The 26,741-nt window shown below is 41.8% G+C and overlaps 1 protein-coding gene across 1 annotated transcript in view; it reads left to right on the top strand.

The window, feature by feature from the left end:
• Positions 1-26,741, top strand: part of LOC119044118 (uncharacterized) — a 76,534-nt gene that overhangs the window by 23,964 nt on the left and 25,829 nt on the right. Inside the window, exons 9-16 of the mRNA XM_053672062.1 lie at positions 2,366-2,473; positions 3,133-3,243; positions 3,961-4,071; positions 6,090-6,283; positions 6,887-6,979; positions 7,618-7,772; positions 7,921-8,165; positions 10,714-10,860. Coding sequence (XP_053528037.1) covers positions 2,366-2,473; positions 3,133-3,243; positions 3,961-4,071; positions 6,090-6,283; positions 6,887-6,979; positions 7,618-7,772; positions 7,921-8,165; positions 10,714-10,860 — 1,164 coding nt within the window. The remainder of the gene's footprint in view (positions 1-2,365; positions 2,474-3,132; positions 3,244-3,960; positions 4,072-6,089; positions 6,284-6,886; positions 6,980-7,617; positions 7,773-7,920; positions 8,166-10,713; positions 10,861-26,741) is intronic.

Raw genomic sequence — 26,741 nt, 5'->3', positions numbered from 1 at the left:
ACACTTGTTGTTTATTGCTTTGTTTATGATGGGCATTCTGACGGATGTGAAGTGATATGTCATTATGGCTGTAATTTGCATCTGTCTGATAGCCAGAGATATTGAGCATTTTTTCATGTGTCTCTGGATCCTCTGTATGTCCTCCTTGTAGAATTGTCTGTTGAAGTCCTTTTCCCATTTTTTTAATTGGGTTGCTTGTCTTCTTAGTGAGGAGTCGTATAAGTTCTTTATATATTTTGGAGATTAAACCCTCGTCTGAGATATCATTGGCAAGTATGTTTTCCCATACGGTTGGTTCTCTTTTTATTTTAATACTGTTTTTTTCAGCCATGCAGAAGTGCTTAATTTTGATGAGATCCAGTTTGTTTATCCATTAGTCTATGTCCCTTGCTCCTGGGGACATATCAGTAAAAAACCTGCTGCGTGAATTTTCTGAGATTTTCCTGCCTATGTTCTTCTCGGGGATTTTAATGGTGTTATGGCTTATATTTCAGTCTTTTATGTACCTTGAGATTATTTTTGTGACACATGAACAAACACTAGGGTGGATGGATATGGAATAAAGAGGGGAGGGCTGTGTGCGTGGGCTGGGATGGGAGTAAAAGATAGAAAACTGTACTTGAACAACAGTTAAAATCAAAAGAACTTAGGTACAAAAAATAACAGTGGGGTGTAAACAGGAGGAGTTGAGGAGGTGCAGGTGGTGGGCAGTGTTGGGAGGGTAAAGGTAGAAAAGTGTACTTGAAAACCAGTAAAAAATGTGAAAAAGTAATGAATAAAATGGGCAGAGATTTGAACAGATATTTTACTAGAAGCCACTGTGAAGGTTCCTAGCACAAAAAATAACATGAGGCAGTTGGTTTGCTTTTAAGTTTAACAAAAGATTACTGGAAGGTTTTATGCATGTAGAAGATAATAACTGATCTTTTTGTAATTTCATCTCCTTGAGGTGGAGACCTAAAATCAGGCTTAGTTGGACCCTGTGTTCCTAAGCTCAAAAGGTTGTCCTTGGGCCAGTTCAGATTGGTGTTCCACAATATGCCCCAAATGTCCCTGTAATCTTTGATAAAAGATTGTATTCATTTATTTTTGGAGAGATGGGAAGAGAAGGGGAAAGAAGGGAGAGAAACATCAATGTGTGATTGACTCTTAAGCATCTCCTACTGGGGACCTGGACCAAAACTCATGCATGTGCCATAGACTTGGAATTGATCCAGCAACACTTTGGATTGCAGGTGTACATTCAATCCACTGATCTACAGCAGCCAAGAGTTCCTGTAACTCTATTACCTCTGTTTTTCAACATCAGATTCATGGGATGTCAGTCCTTGGGCATTAAGAGACATTATGTCATTCATACTTGAGGATGCCCTTAGATAATGGTTTTCTCCTCAATGTGAAACCTGGGAGATTGGGGAGGCCCTGAAAGCCCAAAGGCTTCCTCAGGACACAAAACTGGTGAGAAACAGGAATTCTGAACTAAGCTTTGTCCCCCAAACCAAGGACCTAATATGTTCCCAGGGACCTGTGGAGAAGATTGTGTTCACTGTCAGTGTACAGATACAGAGATGACATGAGAGTGGAGGGTGAGGACTCAACAGCTTGCACGGGACATTGAGAGGCTCTGATTGGAGGAAGAGGCTCAGGTCATAGAACCTTGAAGGGGTGACCTCACTTTCTTTATGACAGACCCCCAAGAGAAATTAGAACTCTGGTAACTAGGCAACCCTATTCTAGAGACAACTGCCCATCCAGGACAGTTGACTGTAGACAGTCAAGAGGCTGGGATGCCTGTTTGTTGTTTCCCTGTTTTTCGAGGCTCTAGGCCAAAGAAAGTTGATAGTGAGAAAAGTTTCTCATGCTTTAGATGGTGGCGCAAGGGCAGGCGTCATCACCACCTCCCACCACTTGGCAGGATACACCCTCAGGTAATGTTGGGTATGAAGGGCTAGTACTTTCACGCCAGGCTAGCACTGGGATCCCACTTGGGCTACATCCCACCACTTGCCACTCTTCTTACATATATGTGTGTGTGTGTTGGAGGAGGGGAGGGACTCTGGATAAAGAGTGCTCATGCTTGGTACAAGACGCTTGTTAGTTGCTAGAAACTTGAAGGGACTGTCAAAGTCATACCGCAGGTCATGGCAGGTAAGGTGGGAAGGTGAGTGTTGGAAACAACAAGTCCTGTTCTCGCTGGGACCTCAAGGTGTCATTTTAGTTCTTCCCAGACTGGAGGTGTTTTCAGGTGCTTCTCTGTGCTTGCCTGGTGTGGGGAACAGACATTGTGGTGGGAACATGCTCCAGTGGCAAGGTGTAGACAGGTCCCTGCTAACAGCTGACCATTTCCTGGGCTTGGTGTTTGCAGAAGTCCAAGGAGGACATCGTAGAGCTGGCTGATGGCTTCTCTTATGCCATTGGTCTGTACAGTAGACCAGTGCCCCAGGCCAGGAACACCATGCAGTGCCGGGCTGAGGTGAGAGCTGTCCCACTCCCAGGGCCCTGAGGTGAATGCGGTGAAATCATAACCTAGAATCAAACGTGGGGCTTTGAGGATTTCACATGCCCACTCCCAAATGACTCTGTACCTGCAATCCTACTACCAGGTTTCTGGTAGGGCAGAAAGCCATTCTTCACATTTGTAAAATCATAGAGAAATCTTGCTGTTCCATTATACTTGTTTTGACTATTTACCTTCGTGTAAAATGTACCTTGTGGAGCCATCACCTCTTCTCTCCTTGATCATCTTCATGTCACAACACAGAGAGGGTGATTTTCTAAGACCACAAAGAAACCAACACGGGAGGGATTTACATATGTGTTACTATTTGTCTGCAACTTTGGGTCTCACAGAACACACAAACCATTTTAAGTCAGGCAGCTCAGCAGCTGTGGCCTCATACATGTCCATATTACCCTGTAAAGAAGGTAATTTTTCTCAGTGATTTTCTTGTTAGACCTTGACATGATGCCATTCTGCTGTGATTTCAGCAGTGTGAGTAGAAACAGCCTCACTGTCTCCTTATAAACTCATAGACTGTACACTAGTTTGCTAGGTCTTCATTACACGGGAATGCATTTTGTGTGGATCATTACTGAGGACTCCTGGCTCAATACATGGCTGTGTCTTTGCAGAGCTCCCATGATGACATACTTGAGGAGCTAGTGCACGAGAAGGACCATAACATCTACAAGGTAAAGGTACAGGTGCACCAGACCTACATCACCAACCATCAACAGGCTCAGGTGAGAGCTGGCCCAGGGACTCTGCACCCCCAGGAACCTGAGGTGACATGTGGGGACCTAGCATATAAGCTCAAATATGAGGATGGTTGCCTCATGGCCCTCCCAGTGCTCTTTCTAAAGTGTCCCACTATCCCATGCACAGAAGAATCTGGACCTCCCCTTCTCCCACCAGCTATATAAATCAGGAAAAAGACATTTCCTGACATGTTTGTGAGAATGTGCATAAAAAATGTTACACTTCAGAGCAGAGATGGTGAACATGAGCATTTTGCACTTTTCATTGATTTTCCTAGCAGCCCCAGAATTCTGGTTGAGTAGTCAGCTCTACTGTCCTTGCAGGCCTCCAGGTCTTACCCATCATCATACTGGATTGAAGGTTTTGTACACAAAAGTGACAAAGTCAAATATAGGATCATTCCTCTGCACCTTTTCAGTTCACAGAGCAGGAAAAGGCATGGTAATTGGTCAATTTAAACAATTTGACCCCATTTGCATCTGTACTATCTCATAAAGAAGGTTGTTTCCTCAGTCAGCCATTCACTGACTTTGGACTTTGACATGATTCAGTTCTGCATCTCCTTCATCAGGGCATCCAGGAATGTCCTCACTGTGTCACACTAGAATGTAGAGCCTTGGCAGGGCAGCCTTAAGACAGATGCGCAGGTTGCTTGGAGGTTTCTGATGCTTACTGCCCCGATACGGGATTTGTCTTTGTAGAGTTTGAATGAAGACATCTTGGAAGAGCTTGTCAATGGATTTAACTATTCTACTGCACTAGACAAGGGCAAGGTGCTTTGGTCCACTGATGCCAGCATATGTTTCCCTGAGGTGAGAACTGGGTCAGGAGAGACTCTACATCCATGACCATTAGGTGACATTCAGGTGCCCAGGAGTAGGCTAAATTTGGGGACTCCCGCAGGGGCACCCAGTGGCATTCCTGACACTGACCCACAGCCAGTGGGATACACAGGAATATGGACTTCATTTTCTCCCGCCACCTAGAAGGGAGACTAGAAGCAAAATACTTGTAATCAGAATACTCGGAAAGATCTTTTTGTCATGGTACGCAACAAGCATATTTGTATTTATCTTAATCTTTTCTCATTGTTTTAAAAAATTACCTGACCACTTATCATGCAGAGCAGTGAGTACAACAGTCATTGAAGACAGTCTGCAATAATGGAGGGTGTTTGCCACAGCTCTGCAGCCTGTCAGTGCTGGTAGACATGGTGTCCTTCACCTCAGATGCCATGTCAGCAGTCCACCAGATCACTTCAGTGTGTCCCAAGGGTCTGGAGTATTGCTGAGGATGCCATAACATAGGACCCCCTGGGTGATGTCAAGGGGAGACACTTAATTTTTCACAATTTCAGAGACTAAAAGCTAGAAGTGGGGCTTTGGGCCTGGCGAGTTCCTTTAGAAATGTTCTCCCAAGTTCATACATGGCTGTCCCTGACTCTGTGTCACATGCAATCCAGCCTGTGCCTCCTTGTCTCCTCCCCTCTTCTAAGGGCACTGGTCATATTGCACTAAGTCTCACATCACTGAACTCTTTCCACCTTAACATTTCCCCCTCAGTTCATACTCAGAGGCATATTTTGAAGCTCCAGGGCTTCCACAGACGTGGAAGTTGGGTGATACTCTTAAGCCCTCAATGTTTACCTGCACCGTCCTCAGCTGAAAGGACAGGTGCACGTAAACTTTTAGTGACCACGTCCAGATTCCGAAAGGAAAACTAGTGTTACAGTGCCTACAGAACTTTTGTGATAAAGGCTGCTCCCTTGCACCCCGTGAGTGTTTCTCATTCGTTGTTCTTTAGAGCAATGTGGGGACAATAGGGACAACTGTAACTGAACAAGAATTTAAAAAGAAAGGAAGGAAAACATTACCAATCTGGTTATAATGTGTCTGTGGCATTCCCGGTATGCCTTGGTTTTGCTCTTTCCCCAGCACACTTTCACTCACCTGTCAGCGTGGCTCCATCCACAGAAATGGGACCTACGTGAGTCAGACTCTGAGTCCTGCCTGGTGACCAGCTTTCTCCAGTCAGGTGTCACCAGGCACTTGTCCCAATGCTGTTTCTGCATCCCAAAGTGAGTTTTAATGTGCGAGGGAGGAAAAGAAATGTTGTCTTGGAAATCACTGGTTTTCATAGGCTGTGTGTGTCCATCATGCACACTTCCCACATAGGGAGACATGGTGTTTCCCCACCACTTCCGCCCACGTCAGGAACAGATGCGTCTCAGGTAGCTAGGAGGAAATGCCAGGCATCACTAGCTTTGGGCAGTTCTCACTTCTAACCTGCATGCCATTCACCAGCTATTTGACATGCACGAGGCTGTGTGATTTCTTTGTAATAATGGGCAGCTTGCTGTTTCCTGGGTAGAAAGCTCTTCTTAAGATGCTGACTATGGAAGTCTGTCACTCCTCATCTAAAAAAGTAAGAAAATAGTAAATCAATACCCATATTCCACTAAAAATTGATAGTACATTTTTGAAATATGTTTTACAGCCCTTTATAATTTGAATTGTTCAAGTACACTTTTCTGCCTTTACCCCCATCCTAGCCAACCTACAGACCCTCCTACGTCCCTTCCTTTTCCACCCCACCTTGTTATTGTCCATGTGTCCTTTATTACTTTTCATGCAAACACTTCCCTTCTTCTGTTGAAATCTTCTCTTTTTAAAACAACTTGGTAAAATCTTATTTAGTAGGGGTACTCCTCACTCTAGTCTTGCACAAGTCCCTGATGGTCCTGCCAGTTTTGGATGAACACCATACCTCATTCCTTTCCACTGATTCATAATGATGACACTGAGTAGATGACTGTCCTGGTCCCACACAGGGTGCATCTGTGTTGACACTGAAATTGACAGAACCCTGCAGACTGCGGGCCCTCCAGGGAGGCATAATGAAGACATTGGCGGAGTTCATGTCTCCAGCTATGAAGGGTAGAAACTTCTCCCACCTGTCTACCTTCAGGACCCTGCAGCCATCCTTCTGCCGAGACCTAGTGCTCCTGGATGATCTGCTGACTTGGTGAGCAAGTGCCATCTCTTCTGCACAGCTCTTATTCTGCCTGCTGCAATCAGAGTGCCATAGAAATGTCAGCACATCTCCCTATGCCCGAGGCAGTTCTTTGAAATGTGGGGTGACAGAGGACAAACCTCATAATATTGTCACAGGGACTATGGAGGGAAGAATCCAAATACGTTTCACCTGGCACCTGTCCGTGCAGAAGGGCTTCTGGATGTGCTGTGGCAGTTCATGCCAATTTCTTTTTCTGTCCACCCGTGAAAGTCTCCTGCATCATCCATCATGCACATTGTCATTTCTGAGCTTGGAAAAGCAAGTGGAAAACTATCGGTCAAGATGTTAGGAAAAATATTTCATGGATACTTGCACTTATCTTTGATATTGCAACATTAGGAATCTCTGGAGTTAGCAGGAGAATCCAGGCCAACTGAGATATTTGGGATGGTTCTGGTTGGACTTCATTTATTCCACCATTTGTACGAAGTACCAAGTACAAGTAGGTCTCATTAGAAGCATTAAGCATAACTCAAAGAATGAAGCAAACACAAACCCAGAGCCTCAGTTCTACTCAGTTAATCAATCAGTCATAATCAGTATGTTTTTCAGGTCCTGTCCTTCAACCATTGGTTCTGATACAATCAGCATCGTAGGGACGCCTCTAGCCCTACTGAATAATAATGCGAATGGACGTGGTTCAAGGTATGAAATACAAAGTTGGGTGTAGGAAGAAAGGTCTTCCTTATTTGGGAGCACACTGGCTTAGGCAGGGAGGTTCTTCCACCAAGGACATATTCTAGATGTGATTTCAAAGGCAGACCTGTACTCTAGTGGCTTCTATCCCCAGAGGACAGAATTAAGAGAATGTTGGATGGGGTCCCTGCCTTCATACAACCAGAAGGAACGTAGGCTGCATGTTGCCTTAGGGGCCAAACCCCATCACATTCTACTCCCACTCAGCCTGCCTCTCCCCAGAGTCAACTCTCCCCACCACCATCCCAGACTCTATACAGGAGATGTGATCATAGCTTACTCAGCAATCTCCTGCTAAGTTCAGTGTAGATGAGCATGTGCATCAAGTGTAGGGGTAGGCAGTGTATAGACCTTGAGGAGAAATGCCATTGGAAAGAAGAGACTCACAGGGTCTCCATGACAAGCCTGCTGCATTCCCAGGCCTGATCCTCTAAAGTCATCCACACAGGGGTCGAGGTTGGCATCAGGGTGTTCCCTGATTGGACATGGGCATGAACAAAGGCCCGTCCCAAACAAGACTGCCCTGGGATGGTGCATTGAAATAGGATTGCAGACCCTAACTCTGCTGCCCAACTGTATCTCCTCAGGGCAAAGTCTCCTCCAATGGGCCCCTGGCCAGTCCAGGTCCAGGAGTTCGGAGAGCCCCTACGTTTGTCCTTGCATCTGAAGCTGGCCTTGTGGGAGGCCCACCTTCTTTGTGTGGATCTGGAATATCCCGAGCCCCAGGATGTAAGAGCAGAAGGTGAGGGAGCTGCAGGTCGGGATGATGATCTAGGACAGGTTTTTTCATGGGCAGGACTTCCCTAAAAGGCACCAAGAACATTCCTATCCCTGGAAAGGCAAGTGAAAACCAGGTATGTGTTTAAATCTGTTTCTTTCTGATGCTCCAGAGCCACCTGCAGAGCTGAGACTCACTGCAGAGTTACAGGAAGGACTTGCTCAAGGGCTAGTGCCTGTGTCAGCCAGAGGCCTAGCCCTTGGTAGTCCTGGTCTGAAGAACTCCCAGAAGCCTGGATGCAGACATCTTTGTGACAGTCACATCTTGATGGCGTTGGTGAATGAGTTGAATTACTCTTCTTTGTCGGAGAAGTGGAAGATGCATGAGGCCAATGACAGCAGACAGTGCCTCCCTGAGGTGAGACCTAGCCCGGATGGGTTCCATACTCATGACAAGAAGGTTATATTCCAGTGCCCCAGAGCCGACTCAGTATAAGGGCTCCCCCAGGGACCTTCAATGATTTTCTCTACACTGTCCAACAGGCCAAGTATAAAAACCCCTTGGACATTCACTTCCCCTGCAGTTTCAAGTGCTGTAGAAAGAAAATACGGTATGAATAAACATATTAGGAAACTATGTTCTTTTATTTTAGGGTACACAACAAGCATATTTTTTCTTTACCTTTCTTGTTTGGTTCTTTTGCATTTTGCTTTAAGCTAGCTGTCCCGACATACTGCTGAACAGTCAGGTGCAGTCCTTGCAGACATTCTCCAACAATGCAAGTCATTTACCGCAGTGATGCAGGTTCTCACTGCTGGGTGACATGCTGTGTGATCGACTTCAGGTTCCATTTCATCAGTGCTACAGAAAATTCATAAGAATGTCCCAATGATGTAAAAGTTTTCTGGTGTTGCCATAACATAGGACCCCACTGGGTGGTGTATAGAGTAGACACTGGATTTTTGACGATTCCAGAAACTGTTAGAATTGAGAGTGTCTCAGGGCTCCTGTCTTTTCAGGCTTCCTTCCCTTGCTTATATACATGGCCACCTTCTAATGTTGTGACACAGAATTTGTTTTGTGCTTCTATATGTAGTCCCCTGTCCCTCTTGGGACACTGGTCGTATGCGTGTGAGACCCACATCACTGAATTCACTTAATCATAATTAGTTACTTAAGGACTGCCTGGCGTGGGGAACAAAATTTGTGGTGGGAATCAGAGGCAATGGCCAGACAGACCCGCAATGTCACCTAGGGCAGTAAAGGGCTCAGTCTTTGCAGAAGTCCAAGGAGGCCTTCATAGCACAGTTGGCTGATGGGTTCAATGATGCCATCAGCTAGTAAAAGGCACAAGTGTAGCAGGCTGGGGATACCAGCCCTTATAGGTCTGAGCTGAGAGACAGACAGTCCAAGAGCCCTGAAATGACAGAAGTGGGATCATGATCAAGACTCAAACGTAGGTCCTGAAGGTTTTCACATTCCCACTCCCACGTTCTACACATTCTGTACCCCAAACCTACTAAATAAGTTGCTGTATGATAGAAGTCCTTGCCTCACATAGGTTAAAACAAAGAGAAAACCCATCTTCCTTCTTCCGTTTTGATCCTTTCAATTGTGTAACTAAATGTAACACGTATTTTGATGAGTAGAAGATGAACTGGCCTTGAACTTTTTCAAGTGTGCTCAACATCATACAGAGAGGTGATTTCTAATAAGCAAAAAAAACCCCAAAAAACATAGGATGCATTAACATATTTGACATAATTGTCTGTCTATTGACATTTCACAGAGCATGGAAACCATTTTGAAAGCAAAATGTTGGATTGTTCCCTTCAAAGACCATAGAAAATCATTATAATCTGAAAGTTTAGTAGCTGTGCCTTATTCATGTCCATGTTATCAAACAAAGATGGTAATTTCACAGTGCGACTCAGCATTTCACTGTTGATAGATGCAGACAGGATACCATTTTGCACTGATTTCAGGAATGCTACTAGACAAATTCTCCCTCTGTGCTAATAGACTGTTGACACCGTTGTGTGGTATGCTGTCAGCTGGGAGCAGAGATTCTTGGAAGGTCCCTGATGCCTAGCCTGTCAGTACCCGACGGTACTTTTTAAGACTACTAGTAGTAATATCATCCACCAGCTGCTCAATGTACCCTTCCATTTATTACTACTACTCGGAAAGGGTGACATGCAGCAGTACCACACTGTCCATCCAGAGGTGGACTTAAGTTGAGAGCTATGCTGGGTATTCTCCAGATCAAGGAATGAAAGGAGACCTGAGAGGACCAAGGACTAGGCTTAAATATGAGAATGGCTTCCTAACAGCACTCCCAGTGCTTTTCATACACTGACAAACAATCACATGCAGATGACACTCTACACGTCCACTTCTTCCACCAGCTTCATGGGACAGGAAAATGACACTCCTCACGTATTGCAACCAATAGTAGAAAAAGATGCATGTTCCACTTTACTGTAGAACATGTACGTTTATACTTTGCTTTAGTTTTTGTTTTGTCTATCAGTTCCAACTTTCAGCTGCAGTAGACATGTCCCCTGTCCTTGTAAGGCACCACCTGTCCACATCACCACTCTAGAAGGAAGAGGGCATGATACAGCAAAATGGGGACAAAATAAAATGATGGGCATTTCCTGTACACTTTCCCTTCGCAGACCATAGGAAACCTTTGTGCAATGGGCAGATTAGTAGCTGTGTCCTCATGTGATCTCCTGTTATGGTATAACGACCGTAATTTGCTAGAGTGCTTCAGCTTTTCACTTTTGTGAGAGGTGGTCATGATAACTAGTGCTGTGAATTCACCAGTGAGACTGAGAACATTCTCCCCATGTCAGGATAGAGTGTGTAGTAGTGTGCTTGGTCTGACTTTCTGTGGCTGACAGAATGGGTGAAAGATTCCTGGTGCCTTCCCTCTCAGTACCCAACTGTTCCCTTTCAGACTGCAAGTGGAGACATCATGCACCAGCTGGTGACACCAACCACTCTATGTATGATCTTGAGCACACTTCAAGAGTCTTTGTCTTCCTGCCACCCCAAGAGTGTGCATGTACGACAGTACCACTCTTTTGTGCAGTCCTGGATTGTGGTGAGTGCTGTGCTTGGGAATTTTCCCTGCACTAATCCCAAGAAGACCCGAAAGGGGCAAGTATGTCTGTTCTGAGTGCGTGTGTACTAGCTTCCTGGGTATGCCTTTATATTGGACCACAGAATGGGTGAAAAGTTTCTGATGCCTGCCCACTCAGTATCTAACTGTATGTTTTCAGACTGCAAGTGGTGCCATCACCCAACTGCTGGGTGATGAGTCCCTCTTCTACTGCTAAGCAGACAGGGTTCAAGTTTACCGGTAGACATCTATTGTCCTTTTATAATGTTCAGTGACTGCTCAGACAGGGCAATCTCCACATTCAGGAAGCCAGGAAGACTAGAGAAGGCCAAGTGTCTAGCCTAAAATATGGTGATGGCTTCCTAAGAGGTCAGAGATTTTTTTTTAAATAATTAATTTTATTTAGTTATTTTTCTTTTTTTTTAAATTTTATTTATTTATCTTTAGAGGGGAAGGAGAGAGGGAGAGAAACATCAATGTATGGTTGCCTCTAGTGCATCCCCTTCAGGGAACTGGCCTGCAGGAAACCTGTCTGCAACCCAGGCATGTGCCCTGACTGGGAATCGAACTGCAATCCTCTGATTCACAGGCCCGTGCTCAATCCACTGAGCTACACCAGCCAGGGCTTATTTAGTTATTTTTCAAGTACAGTTTTTTGTCTATTTTTCCCATCCCAGCCTCCCCCGCCCCTTGCTCCCCACCTCCCTCCCATTTCCACCCCCCCTTAGTTCTCGTCCCTGTTTCCTTCCTATTTGTTCCTCCAAATCCCTCCCCCCTTTTCCCCTTAACTTCCCTTCCTTCTCCTCTCTGGTCACTATCCCCTTGTTCTCTACTTCAGTGTCTTTCTTTTTTTGTCTTCTTGCTTATTTCTTTTGTTGTTTAGCTTCCTGTTAAAGGTGAGGTCATATGGTATTTTTCTTTCAGCACCTGGCCTATTTCACTCAGCATAATGCTTTCCAGTTCCATCCATGTTGTTGCAAAGGGTAGTAGTTCCTTCTTCCTCTCTGCAGCATAGAATTCCATTGTGTATATGTACCACAATTTTTGGATCCATTCATTTACTGACTGGCACCTAGGTTGTTTCCAACTCTTGGCTATTGTAAATTGTGCTGCTATGAACATTGTGGTGCATAGGTTCTTTGATATTGATGTTTTAGGATTCTTAGGATATAATCCTAGCAGTGGAATTGCTGGGTCAAAAGGCAGGTCGATTTTTATTTTTCTGAGAAAATTCCATACTGTTTTCCATAATGGTTGTACCAGTCTGCAATCCGAGCAACAGTGAACTAAGGACCCCTTTTCCCCACAACCTCTCCAACATTTGTTGATTGTTGCTTTGTTTATGATAGCCATCCTGACTGGTTTAAAGTGGTATCTCATTGTGGTTTTAATTTGCATCTCTCTGATAGCTAACGATATTGAGCATCTCTTCATGTGTCCCTGAATGTTCTGTATGTCCTCCTTGGAGAAGTGTTTGTTCAAGTCCTTTCCCCATTTTTTAATTGGGTTGGGTGTCTTCTTAGAGTGGAGTCATGTAAGTTCTTTGTATATTTTGGAGATTAAACCTTTGTCTGAGGTATCATTGGCAAATATGCTTTCCCATACAGTTGGTTGTCTTGCTAATTTAATACTGTTTTCTTTAGCCACGCAGAAGCTTTTTATTTTGATGAGATCCCATTTCTTTATTCTTTCCTTTACATTCCTTGCTCTAGGGGACATATCAGTAAAGAAGTTGCTGCGTGAAATATCTGAGATTTTCTTGCCAATGTTCTCCTCTAGAACTTTAATGGTGTCATGGCTTATATTTAAGTCTTTTATCCACCTTGAATTTATTTTTGTGTATGGTGTAAGTTGGTGCTCAAGTTTCATTTTTTTGCACGTAGCTGTCCAGTTCTCCCAACACCATTTGTTGAAGAGGCTATCTTTACTCCATTTGATGTTACTGCCCCCTTTGTCGAATATTAATTGACTGTAGAGAGTTGGGTTGATTTCTGGGCTCTCTGTTCTGTTCCGTTGGTCTATGTGCCTGTTTTTATGCCAGTACCAGGCTGTTTTGATTACAGTGGCTTTGTAATACAGTTTGATATCAGGTATTGTGATCCCCCCTACTTTGTTCTTCTTCGTCAAAAGAGCAGCTGCTATTCGGGCTCATTTATGGTTCCATATAAATTTTCGAAGTGTTTGTTCTATGTCTGTGAAATATGCCATTGGTACTTTAATAGGTATTGCATTGAATCTGTATATTGCTTTGGGTAGTATGGACATTTTGATGATGTTAATTCTTCCAATCCATGAACAAGGTATATGTTTCCATTTGTTTGTGCCTTCCTTGATTTCATTCTTCAGGGCTGTGTAGTTTTCTGCATACAGGTTTTTTACCTCCTTAGTTAGGTTTCTTCCCAGATATTTTATTTTTCTTTTTGCTATATCAAATGGGATTTTTTTCTTTATTTCTGCTTCTGCTGATTCACTGTTGGTATACAAAAATGCCTTTGATTTCTGGATATTGACTTTGTAACCAGCTGTTTTGCCAAACTCATTAATTAGTTTGAGCAGTTTTTGGGTAGAGTCTATAGGATTTTCCATGTACACTATCATGTCATCTGCAAACAGTGACAGTTTTGCTTCCTCCTTTCCTATTTGGATGCCTTTTATTTCCTTTTCTTGCCTGATCGCTGTGGCTAAAACTTCTAATACTATATTGAATAGAAGTGGTGAAAGTGGACAACCTTGTCTTGTTCCTGATCTTAGTGGAAAAGCTTTTAGTTTTTTCCCATTGAGTATGATATTGGCTGTAGGTCTCTCATATATGGCCTTTATTATTTTGAGAAATGCTCCCTGTATTCCCACTTTGCTAAGTGTTTTTATCATAAATGGGTGTTGTAGCTTATCGAAAGCTTTTTCCGCATCTATTGATATGATCATGTGATTTTGGTCTTTGCTTTTGTTTATGTGATGTATTACATTTACTGATTTGCGAATATTGAACCATCCTTGCATCCCTGGGATGAATCCCACTTGATCATGGTGTATGATCTTTTTGATATATTGTTGGATGCGATTTGCCAATATTTTGTTGAGGATTTTAGCATCTATGTTCATCAGCGATATTGGCCTGGTTTTCTTTCTTTGTTTTGTCTCTGTCTGGTTTTGGAATTCAGATGATGCTGGCTTCATCAAAAGAATTTGGGAGTTTTCCATCCTTCTGGATTTTTTGAAATAGTCTGTGGAGAATAGGGGTTAGCTCTTCCTTAAATGCTTTGTAGAATTCTCCTGTGAAACCATGTGGTCTGGGGCTTTTGTGTGATGGAAGTTTTTTGATTACTGCTTCAATTTCTTTTGCTGTTATTGGTGTATTTAGATTTTCTGCTTCTTTTTCACTGAGTTTTGGAAGATTGTATTTTTCTAGAAATGTGTCCATTTCCCCTAGGTTTTCAAATTTCTTGGCATACAGTTCTTCATAGTAATTTCTTACAATCCCTTTTATTTCTGTGGTATCAGTTGTAATCTACCCTCTTTCATTTCTGATTGTGTTTATTTGTGTCCTCTCTCTTCTTTTCTTGATGAGCCTACTTAAAGGCTTGTCTATTTTGTTTATCTTCTCAAAGAACCAACTCCTGGATTCATTGATCCTTACAATTGTGCTTTTAGTTTCTATGTCATTTAATTCTGCTCTAATCTTGGTTATTTCCTTCCTTCTGCTTGCTCTGGGCTGTCTTTGTTGTTGTTCCTGGAGTTCTTGCAGGCGTAGGGTTAGGTTGTTTGTTTGAAATGTTTCTATCTTCTTTAGGTAGGCCTGTATGCTATAAACTTCCCTCTCACGACTGCCTTTGCTGTGTCCCATAAGTTTTGGGTTGTTGTGAGATCGTTTTCATTTGTTTCCAGAAACTTTTTGATTTCTTCCCTAATTTCATTTTTCACCCATTCGTTGTTTAATAGCATACCATTCAGTCTCCATGTTTTTGGTTGCTTTGGGTTTTTTCCTTTGGGGTTGGTTTCCAATTTCAGTCCCTTGTGGTCAGAGAAGATGCTTGGTATGATTTCAATTTTCTTGAATTTTTTGAGGCTCGTCTTTTGTCCTATCATGTAGTCTATCTTTGAAAATGTTCCATGTGCATTTGAAAAGAATGTGTATTTAGCTTCTTTGGGATGAAGGGCTCTATATATATCAGTTAAGTCCATTTCATCTAGGGTGTTTTTTAATGCCACAATATCTTTGTTGATATTTTGTTTGGAAGATCTGTCCATTTTTGATAGTGGGGTGTTAAAATCCCCTACTATAATTGTGTTGCTGTCTATATCTTTCTTGAAGTCCTCTAAGATTTTCTTGATATATTTGGGTGCCCCTATGTTTGGTGCATATATGTTTACAATGTTAATGTCTTCTTGGTGGATTCTTCCCTTAAGTATAATGAAGTGACCTTCTGGGTCTCTCTTTATGGCCTTTTTTTTTAAAATTCTATTTTGTCCGCTATGAGAATTGCTACCCCAGCTTTTTTTTCTTGTCCATTTGCTTGGAAAACTTGTTTCCAGCCTTTCACTTTTAGTCTGTGATGGTCTTTTTTCCTAAGGTGGGTCTCTTGTAGGCAGCATATGTGTGGGTCATGCTTTCTTATCCATTGAGCTATTCTGTGTCTTTTGATTGGAGCATTTAATCCATTTACGTTTAAGGTTATTATTGATAGGTACTTATTCATTGCCATTTTTGTACCTGTGTTCCTCTCTGTCTCCCTCTTATCCTTCCTTCCCTTAAAGCAGTCCTTTTAGTATTTCTTGTAGAGCTGGTTTGGTGGAGGCGTATTCTTTTAGGCTTCTTTTGTCTTAGAAGCTCTTTATTTGGCCATCTATCTTGATTGAGAGCCTTGCTGGGTAAAGTAGCCTTGGTCGTAGGCCTCTGGTTCTCATTACTTGGAATATTTCTTGCCATTCTCTTCTTGCTTCAAGTGTTTCTATTGAGAAGTCAGTAGCTAACCTTATTGGGGCTCCCTTGTATGTTATTTCTTTTTTCTCCCTTGCTGCCTTTAAGATTCTCTCTTTGTCTTGGAATTTTGCCATTTTGATGATGATGTGTCTTGAAGTGGGCCTCCTTGGGTTCCTCTTGATTGGGACTCTCTGTGATTCCTGGATTTGTGAGACTTTTTCTCTTATCAAATTAGGGAAATTTTCTCATTACTCATTCAAATACGTTTTCTTTTTTTTTTATCTTTTTTAAAAATTATTTTTCAACTACAGTATTCTGTCTTTTACTCCCATCCCAGCCCATCTCCTGTGCCCCCCACAAACATATCTTTTAAAACCTAAATTAAAAAGTCCTTTCACATACCTTAGTTAATCTGCACAACAAGTTCTAGCTGATGAAGTAGTCGTAGGACTGATATCTCCTATTGAGTGCTTATTCTTTTTTCTTTTAATGATTATGCCATTACATTTGCTCTATTTCCCCCCTCCATTCCCCTCCACCCTGCATACCCCTCCCCCACCCTTTCCCCCTTTAGTTCACCATCTACGTCTCCATCCTACATCTCCATGTACGTCTCCACCTAGGTCTCCATCTTGGCGGAAGTCTCAAATACGTTTTCTATCCCTTGTTCTTCTTCTTTTCCTTCTGGTATTCCTATTATTCGGATATTATTATGTTTCATATTGTCTTGCATTTCTCTTAATCCCTCTTCATTCTTTCTGAGCCTCTTCATTTTCTTGCTCTTTGTGTGAGATGCTTTCTACCTTGTCCTCCAACTCACTAAACCTATCCTCCACTTCATCTATCCTACTTTGGTAACTTTCTACTGTGTTCTTCAGTTCAGAAATTGTATTCTTCATTTCCTCTTGTCTCTTACTGATAGTTTCCATTTCCTTTTTCATGTTGCTGTAGTTTGCAGAGAGATCATTGTAGTTCTCCTATAGTTTCTGGTAGTTCACTGTGAGCTCTTTGAACTTTGTAATAACCAGTGCTTTGAATTCACTATCTGATAGTTGATCAGCCTCTATTTCATCTAACATTCCTTCTGAAGTTTCTGCTTTTTCTTTCATTTGGGGATTGTTTCTTTGTCTTCCCATTGTTTGAGACTCTTCTTGTTAGTCTCTGCTTCTAAAATTGATCTGTTCTGAAAGCCTGGTTTTATGGTGTGAACTTCTGTGGTATGATCCTTGAGAAGTTCAGTGGTGCAGACTCCTTGAAGTTTCTTGATGTTCTTCGTCTCCACCTACACTCGCACTGGTCCCTGCATTGGTCGCCTACCACTGCTGAATGTCCCGGGTCTAGTAGCCGCCTCCTCAAGCACCCAGGCCCGTTACTAAGGCAGTGGCACTGAGGCTGGGAATGTCCCGGCTCCTGTATCTGGCTCTCTCTGCTGCCCAGGGCCGTCACAGCGTTTTGGAGTGTCCCAGTTTCCGTACCTGACTCCCTGGCGTCTAGTCCTGTCTCTATGGCAGTGGCACAGAGGCTAAGAATGTCCCAACTCCCGTACCTGATTCCCCAGTGTCCAGTCCCGTCACTATGTGAGCGGCACAGGGGCTGAGAACGTCCCGGCTCCCGTAGCTGGCTCCTCTGCTGCGTCACAGGGGTTTGGAGAGTCCCGGCTTCTGTATCTGACTCCCTAGTGTACAGTCCCGTCGCTATGGCAGCTTCCGTAGCTGGCTCCTCAGGGCCCAGGCCTGCCTTTATGGTGGCGTCACAGGGGCCTTTGGTGGCCCAGCTCCTGCAACTGACCCTTTTGTTGCCCAGGCCGGTAGCTATGGCATTAGCACTAGGGCCGAGAATGTCCCCGCTCCGGTTCCTGACTCCTCTGTCTCCCAGGACTGTCATAGGGGCTTGGAGTGTCCGGCTCCCGTACCTGACTCCCCGGCTCCCAGGCCTGTTACTCTGGCGGCAGCACAGGGGCCGTGTGAGACCCAGCTCCAGTAGCTGACTTTGCCGCTGTCTGCTGTTTCAACGTCGGTCACAATCTCTGGTCTTTTAATTTCATAAATTCTGGGTAACCGATGGTTTATTGTGCTGTTCCCCTATAGATCTGCCAGGATTTTCACCCATGAGTACAGGAGCTAGCATCAGCTCCATCTTACTCTGTAGCCATCTTTCTTCCCAGCATGTCCCAGAGATGGTTTTGATAGTGCTTCTCAATCCCATGCACTTAGGACTCTGGATTTCCAGCTTTTTCTGCAGCCTTGTTGAACAGGAAAGTGACACTCTTCACATATTTCAACCAATAGTAGAAAAAGAATTATGGTCCACTTTACTCTATAATGTGTCCATTTAGACTTTGCTTCCTTTTTTGTTTTTCCTACCAATACCAACTTTCAGCTGCAGTAGCAATGTCCTTTCTCTCAGTACAGCACCGCCTTTACACATCACCTCCATAGAAGGTTGTGCACATTATACAGCAATATGGGCACAAAGAGAATTTTGCATGCTTTCTGCAAATTTTCACTTCACACTCCGTAGCAACCCGTTGAATCCTGGCACATTTGGAGTGGTGGCTCTGTTCATCCCCATGGTACAGTATAAACGTTGTCATTTTCCACAGTTGTTCTTTCTTGCACTATTCTTAGATGTGGTCGTGGTGTTTTCCTGTGCGTTTTCAGTACTTTGACTGTAAATATTCTCTCTGAGTACTTATAGACTTGTTTACTAGGCCTGCCATTACAGAAGCCCACAGATTGCATGCAGTGTCCCTGCTGTTTACTGTCTGTGACCCAGCTCTATCTTTGCAGCAATCAGAGGGTGACATCATCCAGGAGCTAATTCAGGAGACCAATTACAACATCCAGTTGGACAGTTTGTACGTTACTCCAACAGCACCGTCTACTTTTGTTCTAAGTTGAGAGCTGATCTGGGGCATTCTTCAAACCCAGTAACCCAAAAAGACTTGAAAGGGACACCATGTAACCTCAAACATTTACCTCAGAGCTCTCCTAGTTTTTTTCTTTATAAAGTATCTTACAATTGCATTCTCATAGGTAACAAGACCTCTACTTTTCCCACCAGCTCTATTGAATGGGAAAAGACAGTCACATACTTGAAAGAATATTAGTGAAAACTGTTACACTTCACAGTAGTTGACATGAGCATTGACATTTTAGTGTTTTGTTGTTTTTCTACCAGCTCAAGTTTCTGGTGGGTTATTCAGCTCCAATTTCCTTGCAGACCTCTGAGTCTTCTACATGACCCCCATGGACTGTGGCTGGGGGTGTTGTACACAGAAATGAAGAGAAGCTAAAATGCTGGATTATTTCTCTGCAAGTTGTGAGTTCAGAGGTCAGAATAAACCTTTGTAATATACCCAGGTAGGGGATGTCACCTTATTCTTCTCTATATGATGTCTTAAAATAGGTAGTTAACCCAGTGTTCAGTTATTTTCTGATTTTGGACTTTGAGGTCATTGAATTCTGCTTATACTTCAGCAGGGTTGCCAGGAACAACGTCACTGAGTCCTATGAAGTGTATCAGTTTGCCAAGGCTGCCTTAAGGATGAAACAGAGGTCGTTTGGAATGTTTCTGATGCCTAGTGTCCTGGTAGTGCCTTTGTTTTTGTAGAGTTTCAGTGAAGACATCCTGGTGGAGTTTGTCAATGGGTTGCACAATTTATTCTACCTGGATAGACAGGTGATAGGTGCATCAGGCCACTGGCACATGTTACACTGAGGTGAGAGCTATGACATAAGGGTCTCCAAACCCCTGACCCGGAGTTTACGCTCTGTTGCCCATGACCATACTCAATCTGTGGTTTCCACCAAGGTTTCCAGTGTTTTTTTCTTCCCTGTCCCACAGTGCCATCCATATACAGAGGAATCTGGAGCCCATATTCTTCCTTCAGCTACAAATGAGGATAAAATGAAAATCCTCTTTATAATAGTAATAGTAGAAAGCATGTTTTTTTTTGTAGTAATAGACAGTATGATATTTACATTTTTCTTGGTCTTGACAGTTTTGATCTCTTTAATTTTTATTAATTTTGTATTGATGTTGGAATACCATTTTCTCTATTTTAAACCACAGGTTTGCAACAACTCACCCTCCCCCATATCCCTTCTCAATGCCATCCCCCTTTGGATTTGTCCATGTGTCCTTTATATATGTTCATTTATATCCCTTTCCCCTCTTTCCTACGTAATATCCCTCTCCTCTCCCCTGTGGTTTCTTTGAATTTGTTTCTAATATATATGTCTCTGGTGATTTGTTACTTACTTGTTGGTTTGTTAATTAGGATCCACTAATGGGTGAGATCATATGGTATTAGTCTTTCACAGCCTTGCTTTGTTCACTTATTAGCATAGTGCTCTCCAGTTCCAAACATGTTGTCGCAAAGTGTAGGAGGTACTTCTTTTTTCCTGCTGTGCAGTACTGCATTGTGTAAATGTCCCACAGTTTATTGATCCACTCATTTAATGATGGGTACCAAGACTGTTTCCAGCACTTGGCTATTGTAAATTATTGTGCTGTGAACTTGGGCTGCCTAGGTTCTTCTGACTTAGTGTTTCAGGATTCTTAGGGTATGATCCCAGCAATTCGATTTTCAGATTCTTGAGGAAATTGCATACTCTTTTCCACAGGGGCCGCAGCAGTTTTCATTCCCACCAACAGTGCACTAGGGTTGTCTTTTCCTCCCAAGCCTGCCAGCACTTGTTGTTTCTTGATTTGTTTGTGATGGCTATACAGACTAGTGTGAAGTGGTATCTCATTGTGGTTTTAATGTGCATCTCTCTGAGAGGTAGTGATGGTGAGCATGTTTCATATGTCTCGGTGCTGTCTGTGTGTCCTCCTTGGGGGACTGTCTGTTCAGGTCTTTTTCCCATGTCTGAAATGCATCGTTGGTCTTCCTGATATGGAGTCATGTGAGTTGTTTATATATTTTGGAGATCAAAGCCTTGTCCGTGATATCATTGGCAAATAAATTTCTCGTATTTTGGCAAACAGTTGTTTTCCTTGTCATTTCGCTAATGTCTTCTTTAGCCATGAAGAAGCTTTTTATTTGGATGAAGTCCCATGTGTTTATTCATTTCTTTAATGTCCCTTGCTATCTTGGATGTATCAGTGACACAATTGCTGTGTGGACTGAGAGCTTCTTGCCTATGTTCTCTTCTAGGACTTTAGTGGAATGATGACTTGTATGTTAGCCTTATCAGTCTTGAGTTTATTTTTCTGTATGAAGTAAGTTGGTGGTAGAGTTCCATTTTTTTTTTTGCATGTAGCTGTGCAGATCTCTGAAAACCATTTGTTGATAAGCATATTTTTTCTTCCATTGTGTGCCTCTCTCTTCTTGGTTGGTTTTTACTGGACCATAGGAGACATGGGTTAACTTCTGGGATGTCTGTTTTGTTCCATTGATCTATGTGTCTATAGTTAGTCCAGGGTCACACTGTTTTCATTACTGTTGCATTGCAGTAGACTTTGATGTCAGGTATGGTGATCCCAGCTCTTTTATTTTTTTCTTTTTCATCCAGATTGCTTCAGCTATTCTGGGTTGTTTATGGCTTCATATAAAATTTTGAAATATTTGTTGTATAATTGTGAAATATGTCATTGGTAATTAAATAGGGATTGCATTGAATCTATCTATTGTTCTGGGGTAGCATGGACATTTTGATGTTTCAAATTCTTTTAATCCATGAACATGGTATGTACTTCCACTTATTTTTCTCTTTCCTAATTTCTTTCTTTAGCATTGTACACTTTTCTCAGTACATGTCATTTACCTCTTTGGTTAGGTTTCTTGTTAGGTACTTTATTTTTGTTGTTGCAATAGAAAATGGAATTATTTTCCTGCTTTGTGTTTCTGACATTTCACAATTTGTGTGCATCAAAATGCTTTTGAGTTCTGAATATTGACTTTGCATTCGGCATATTCATGTATTAGGTTGAGTAGTTTTCTAGTGGTTTCTGTAGAGTTTGTTTGACACTATGATGTCATGTGTAAACCATGACAGTTTTCCTTCTTTTTTTTCAGTTTGTATGCTTTTTACTTTTGGTTTTTTTTTTTTTGGTCTAGTGTTTTCTCTTTTTTTGGTCTGGTTATTGTGGCTAGGACTTCCAATATTGTGTTGAAAAGAAGGGGTCAATTTGGACATCCTTGTCTTTGTGCTGATCTTAGAGGGAAAGCTTTCAGTTTCTGCCTATTGAGCATGATGTTGTCTGTAAGTCTCTTGTATATGGCCTTTATTACTTTGAGGAATGCTCCCTCTATTCCCACTGTCCAGAGTGTTCTTTTTTATAAATGGTGCTGCAGTTTATCACATGCTTTTCCGCATCTGTAGATATGAGCATGTGATTTTTGCCTTTCCTTTTGACATGTGATGTATTACCTTTATTGATCTATGAATATTGTACCATCCTTGCATCCCTGGGATGAATCCCACTTCATCGTGCTTAATGGCTTTCTAGTGACTTCCTGGGTGCAGTTTGCCAATATTTTGTTGTAGCTTTTAGCGTCTATGTTCGTGAGCAACATTGGCCTGTAGTTTTCTGTCTTTGTTGTGTCTTTATCTGGGTTTGTGTTTAAGATGATGCTCATTTCACTAGAAGAGTTTGGGAGTCCTTTGTCATCTTGGATGTTTTGGAAAAGTCTGTGAAGTAGAGGGGTTCGCTACATCCAGGCCAGGGTGTTTTGTGCTGGTAGTTTTTGATTACTGCTTCGATTTTGTCCGCTGTTATTGGTCTTTCAGGCTTTCTGCTTCTTCTTCATTCAGTTCTAGAAGATTATCTTTTTCTAGAAATTTGTCTATTTCACCTAGGTTGTCAAATTTCTTATCATATACTTCTTCATAGTACTTTTCTACCATCCTGTGTATTTTTGTCAGGCCAGTTGCAATCATTTCTCTTTCATTCCTAATTGTGTTTCTTTGGGTCCTTTCTCTTATCTTCTTGATGAGCCAGCTGAAAGGCTTCTTGATTTTGCTTATCTTTTGAAAGAATCAGCTCAAGGACTTCTTGATTTTTAGAATTGGTCCTTTAGTCTTTATGTCATTGAATCCTGCACTGATGTTGGTTATTTCCTTTCTTCTACTAGCTCTGGGCTGTCTTTGTTATTGTTCCTCCAGCTCTTGTATCTGTAGGGTTATGTTTTTTACTTAAAATGTTTCCATCTTTTCTAGGTAGACCTGTGTCACTCTGAAGTTCCCTCTGAGAACTGCCTATTTTGGGTCCCATGAGTTTTGGACTGTTGTGAGGTCATTGTGTTTATTTCCAGAAAGATTTTATTTTGTCCTGGATCTAATTCTTAAGCCATTCATTGTTTATTAGCATTCTATTCAATGTCCATGAGTTTTAGTGTTTTTGAGTAATGTCCTTGGGGTTGGTTTCTGCTTGGACTCCCTTGTGATCTGAGAAGATGCTTGATATGATTTCAATTTTCTTGAATTTGTTGAGGCTTGTTTTTTGTCCAGTCATGTGGTCTGTCTTTGAAGATGTTCCGTGTCCATTAGTTAAAAATGTGTATTTTGCTTCTTTATGATGAAAAGTTATATAGACATAGACACAGATGTACACACACACACATACATATCAATGAAGTCCATTTGACTAGGGCATTGTTCAATGCCTCAATAGCCTTGTTGATATTTTGTTTGGAAGAGCTATTCATTGTTGACAGTGGGGTGTTAAAATTTTCTAGTCTAAGTGTGTAGCTGTCTACATCTGTTTTGAATTTTTCCCAAATTGTTCTTCTGTATTTCGGTGTTTCTATGTTGGTTACATAAACGTTATAATATTTCTATATATTTTTAAAATATTTTATTTATTTTTTGAGAGAGGGGAAGGGAAGGAGAAAGAGTAGGAGAGAAATGTCAATGTATGGTTGCTTCTCATGCATCCCCTACTGGGAACTAGCCTGCAACCCAGGCATGTGCCCTGCCTGGGAATCGAACCGCGATACTCTGGTTTGCAGGCCCGCGCTCAATCCACTGTGCTATGCCAGCCATTTCTATATTCTTTTTTTAAAAAAATATTTATTTATCTTCAGAGGGAAAGGAGAGAGGGAGAGAAACATCAATGTATGGTTGCCTCTAGAGCTTCCCCTGCTGGGAAATAGCCTGCAGGGAACTGGCCTGCAACCCAGGTATGTGCCCTGACTGGGAATCAAACCGCGATCCTCTGGTTCGCAGGCCTGCGCTCAATCCACTGAGCTACACCAGCCAGGGCCCTATATTCTTGATAAACCCTTCTCTTTATGAAGAGTGTTATGAAGTTTCCTTCCAGGGCTCTTCTAATGGCCTTTGTTTTGAATTCTTTGTGATAGTTGTAAGTGTTGCTACTGCAGCTTTTTCTTCCTTCCCACTCACATGGACTATTTGTTTGCAGCCCTTCACTTTCAGTCTTTGTAGGATTTTTCTTCTCAGGTGGGTCTCTTATAGGCAGCATATATGTGGGTCCTGTTTTCTAATCCATTCAGCTACCCAATATCTTTTAATTGGAGCATTTAATCCATTTACACTGAAGGTTATTATTCATAGGTTCTTATTCATTTCCTTTTACTACCATCGTACCTTTGTTTGTTTCTCTCTCACTGATTTTCTTACTTAAAAGGGTCCTTTTAGCATATCTTACAGTAGATAGGGTTGGTTATTAAGTAGCTATGTTGCTGGGTTGGTGGAGGTGGAATCTTTCAGCCTTCTTTTGTCTGGGAAGCTCCTTATTTGGCCTTGTAGTTTAATTAACAGCCTTGCTGGATACAGTAGTCTCAGTGCAGGCTTTCATTTTACATCACTCAGAATATTCCTTGCCCTCCCCTTCCGGCCTACAATGTTTCTGCTGAGACGTCACCTGCTAGCCTTATTGGGGTTCCCTTGTATGTTACTTCCTTTGTCTCCCTTGCTGTCTTTAAGACCCTGTCTTTGTCTTTCAATTTTGCCATTATACTTAGGATGTGTCTCACAGTGGGTCTGTTTGCATTCCTCCTGATTGGGACCCTCCCTGCTTTCTGGACCTGTGTGGTTGTTCTCTCATCAGATTCGGTAATTTTCCTCATTTTTTAAACAGGTTTTCTCTCCCTTGCTTCTCTTCTCCTTATGGTATCCCTATTTTACAGATATTACTTTGTTTCACATTATCGTGCATTTTTTTAAGCCCTCCTTATTCGTTTTTAGTCTTTTTTTCCTTTCTTGCTTTTCTGGGGAGTGGTTTTTTTTTTTGTCCCCCAGCTCACTGATTCAGCCCTCTGCTTTTTTCATTTTGCCTTTGATGACTTCTACTGTGTTCTTTAATTGAGAAAGTCTATTCTTCATGTCTTCATGGCTCTTGTTGATATTCTCTGTGTCCTTTTCTATGCTGATACAGTTTTCAAAGAAGTTTCTCCTAATTTCCCTCTAGGTTTTGTCATTCACGCTGAGTTCATTTAGCTTCCTTATAACTATTATTTTGAAGTCAATATCTGATAGTTGACTTGCTTTCAGTTCATTTAGAATTCTTTCTGAGGATTCTTCCTTTCCTTTTGATTTGGAGCTGTGTCTTCCTTTTCCATGGTTAGTGGGACAACATTTTTTGGCCTCTGTTTCTTAAATTGATCTGTTTGGACTTTCTGACTAGGTGGTGTGAAGTTCTGTGTTGGGAGGCCTGTGAGATTCAGTGTTGCAGATTCCTTGATTAGCTGAACTTAATGTTCTGGGGATGACATTTATGTCTTTTATGTTGAATTTCTGCATGCAATTGGATTTTTTCATGGGTCCTTCCATGTCACTGTTTGAGGGTCATTGTGGCAACACATCTTGTGTGCTGTTGTGCAGGTACTGCCTGAACAAAACTCCAGAGTTCAAGAAGCAAACCCACACCTGCAAATAGAACTCCTTCCACAATCTCACTATCAATAGCAGATGAAACAATATGAATAAGGGTGTATCAAGATTAAGATGACTATTAAAAAAAAAAAAAAAAAAAAAAAAAAAAAAAAAAAAAAAAAAAAAAAAAAAATTAAAGAGGGTTGGGGGGTGGAGGGGGGGGGGGGTAGAAAAAAAAAGGATAAAAAAAATTTGGGTAATTAAAAAGAAAGGGAGGGAAAGAAGGAGTAAGTGGTGGAGTTAGTGGTGGTGGTGGGAGGGGGGGGGGGGGGGAAGGAAAAATAAATTTTATTCTATATTTTAAAGAAAAAAAAAAAAAAAAAAAAAAAAAAAAAAAAAAAAAAAAAAAAAAAAAAAAAAAAGGGGGGGGGGGGGGTGGGGGGAAGAAAAAAGGGTGGATACTGAAAGAGAAATGATTTTGAGAAGGAAGAGGGAGGAGCACTAATAAGAGTTGAGATTTGGGGCAATGGAAGGAGAGAAGGTAAAGTTTACCTCAGGAATAAAAAAGAGAATGAAGAGTGTGAAATGCAGTATGAGAAGTGACATGTATAATATTAGGTTTAAAAAGAAATGAAAATACTATAAAGTAAAATGAAGTGAGAGAGAGAGAAAGGAAGGAACATATTAAATAATTAATAAAAATATAGTAGCCAAATTGGAGAGAAAGGTCTACTGGAGTACTACCAACAACACACAGACTAAAATTAATATAGGTGGCATGGGAATAAGAGGACAAAAGAAACAAAGAAAAGTCTAAGGGATATTTAGAGGACTGGGAATTGCTTTTGTAATGATAGAGGGAGAGGGAATACTGAGAGTTAGGAAGAAAATCCAGACTGAATGAAAGTTAAACTGAAATTAGTGATGTGAAAGAACAGAAGAAAAAGAGAAATGAGGAAAAAATGAGGGCAGAATGTAAGAGAAAGGGAAAAAAGACAAAAAAAAAGACGAAGAAACAAGCAGAATGAAAATTTGAGTAAAAAACAAATGAGTAGGAGAGGGGCCCAGTAAAATGTGTTATTTGAAATACAGAATGAGTGAAGCTCCAAAGATGACCTTCGAAAACTAATGCAACAACATCTACCCTGTCCACAACCAAG

The sequence above is a fragment of the Artibeus jamaicensis genome, unplaced genomic scaffold (assembly GCF_021234435.1).
Source record: "Artibeus jamaicensis isolate MK-2021 breed Jamaican fruit bat unplaced genomic scaffold, CSHL_Jam_final contig_1879, whole genome shotgun sequence".
NCBI classification, from domain to species: Eukaryota; Metazoa; Chordata; class Mammalia; order Chiroptera; family Phyllostomidae; genus Artibeus; species Artibeus jamaicensis.
The sequence above is the reverse complement of the archived record's forward strand: the minus strand, read 5'-3'. Positions and strand labels throughout refer to the sequence as shown.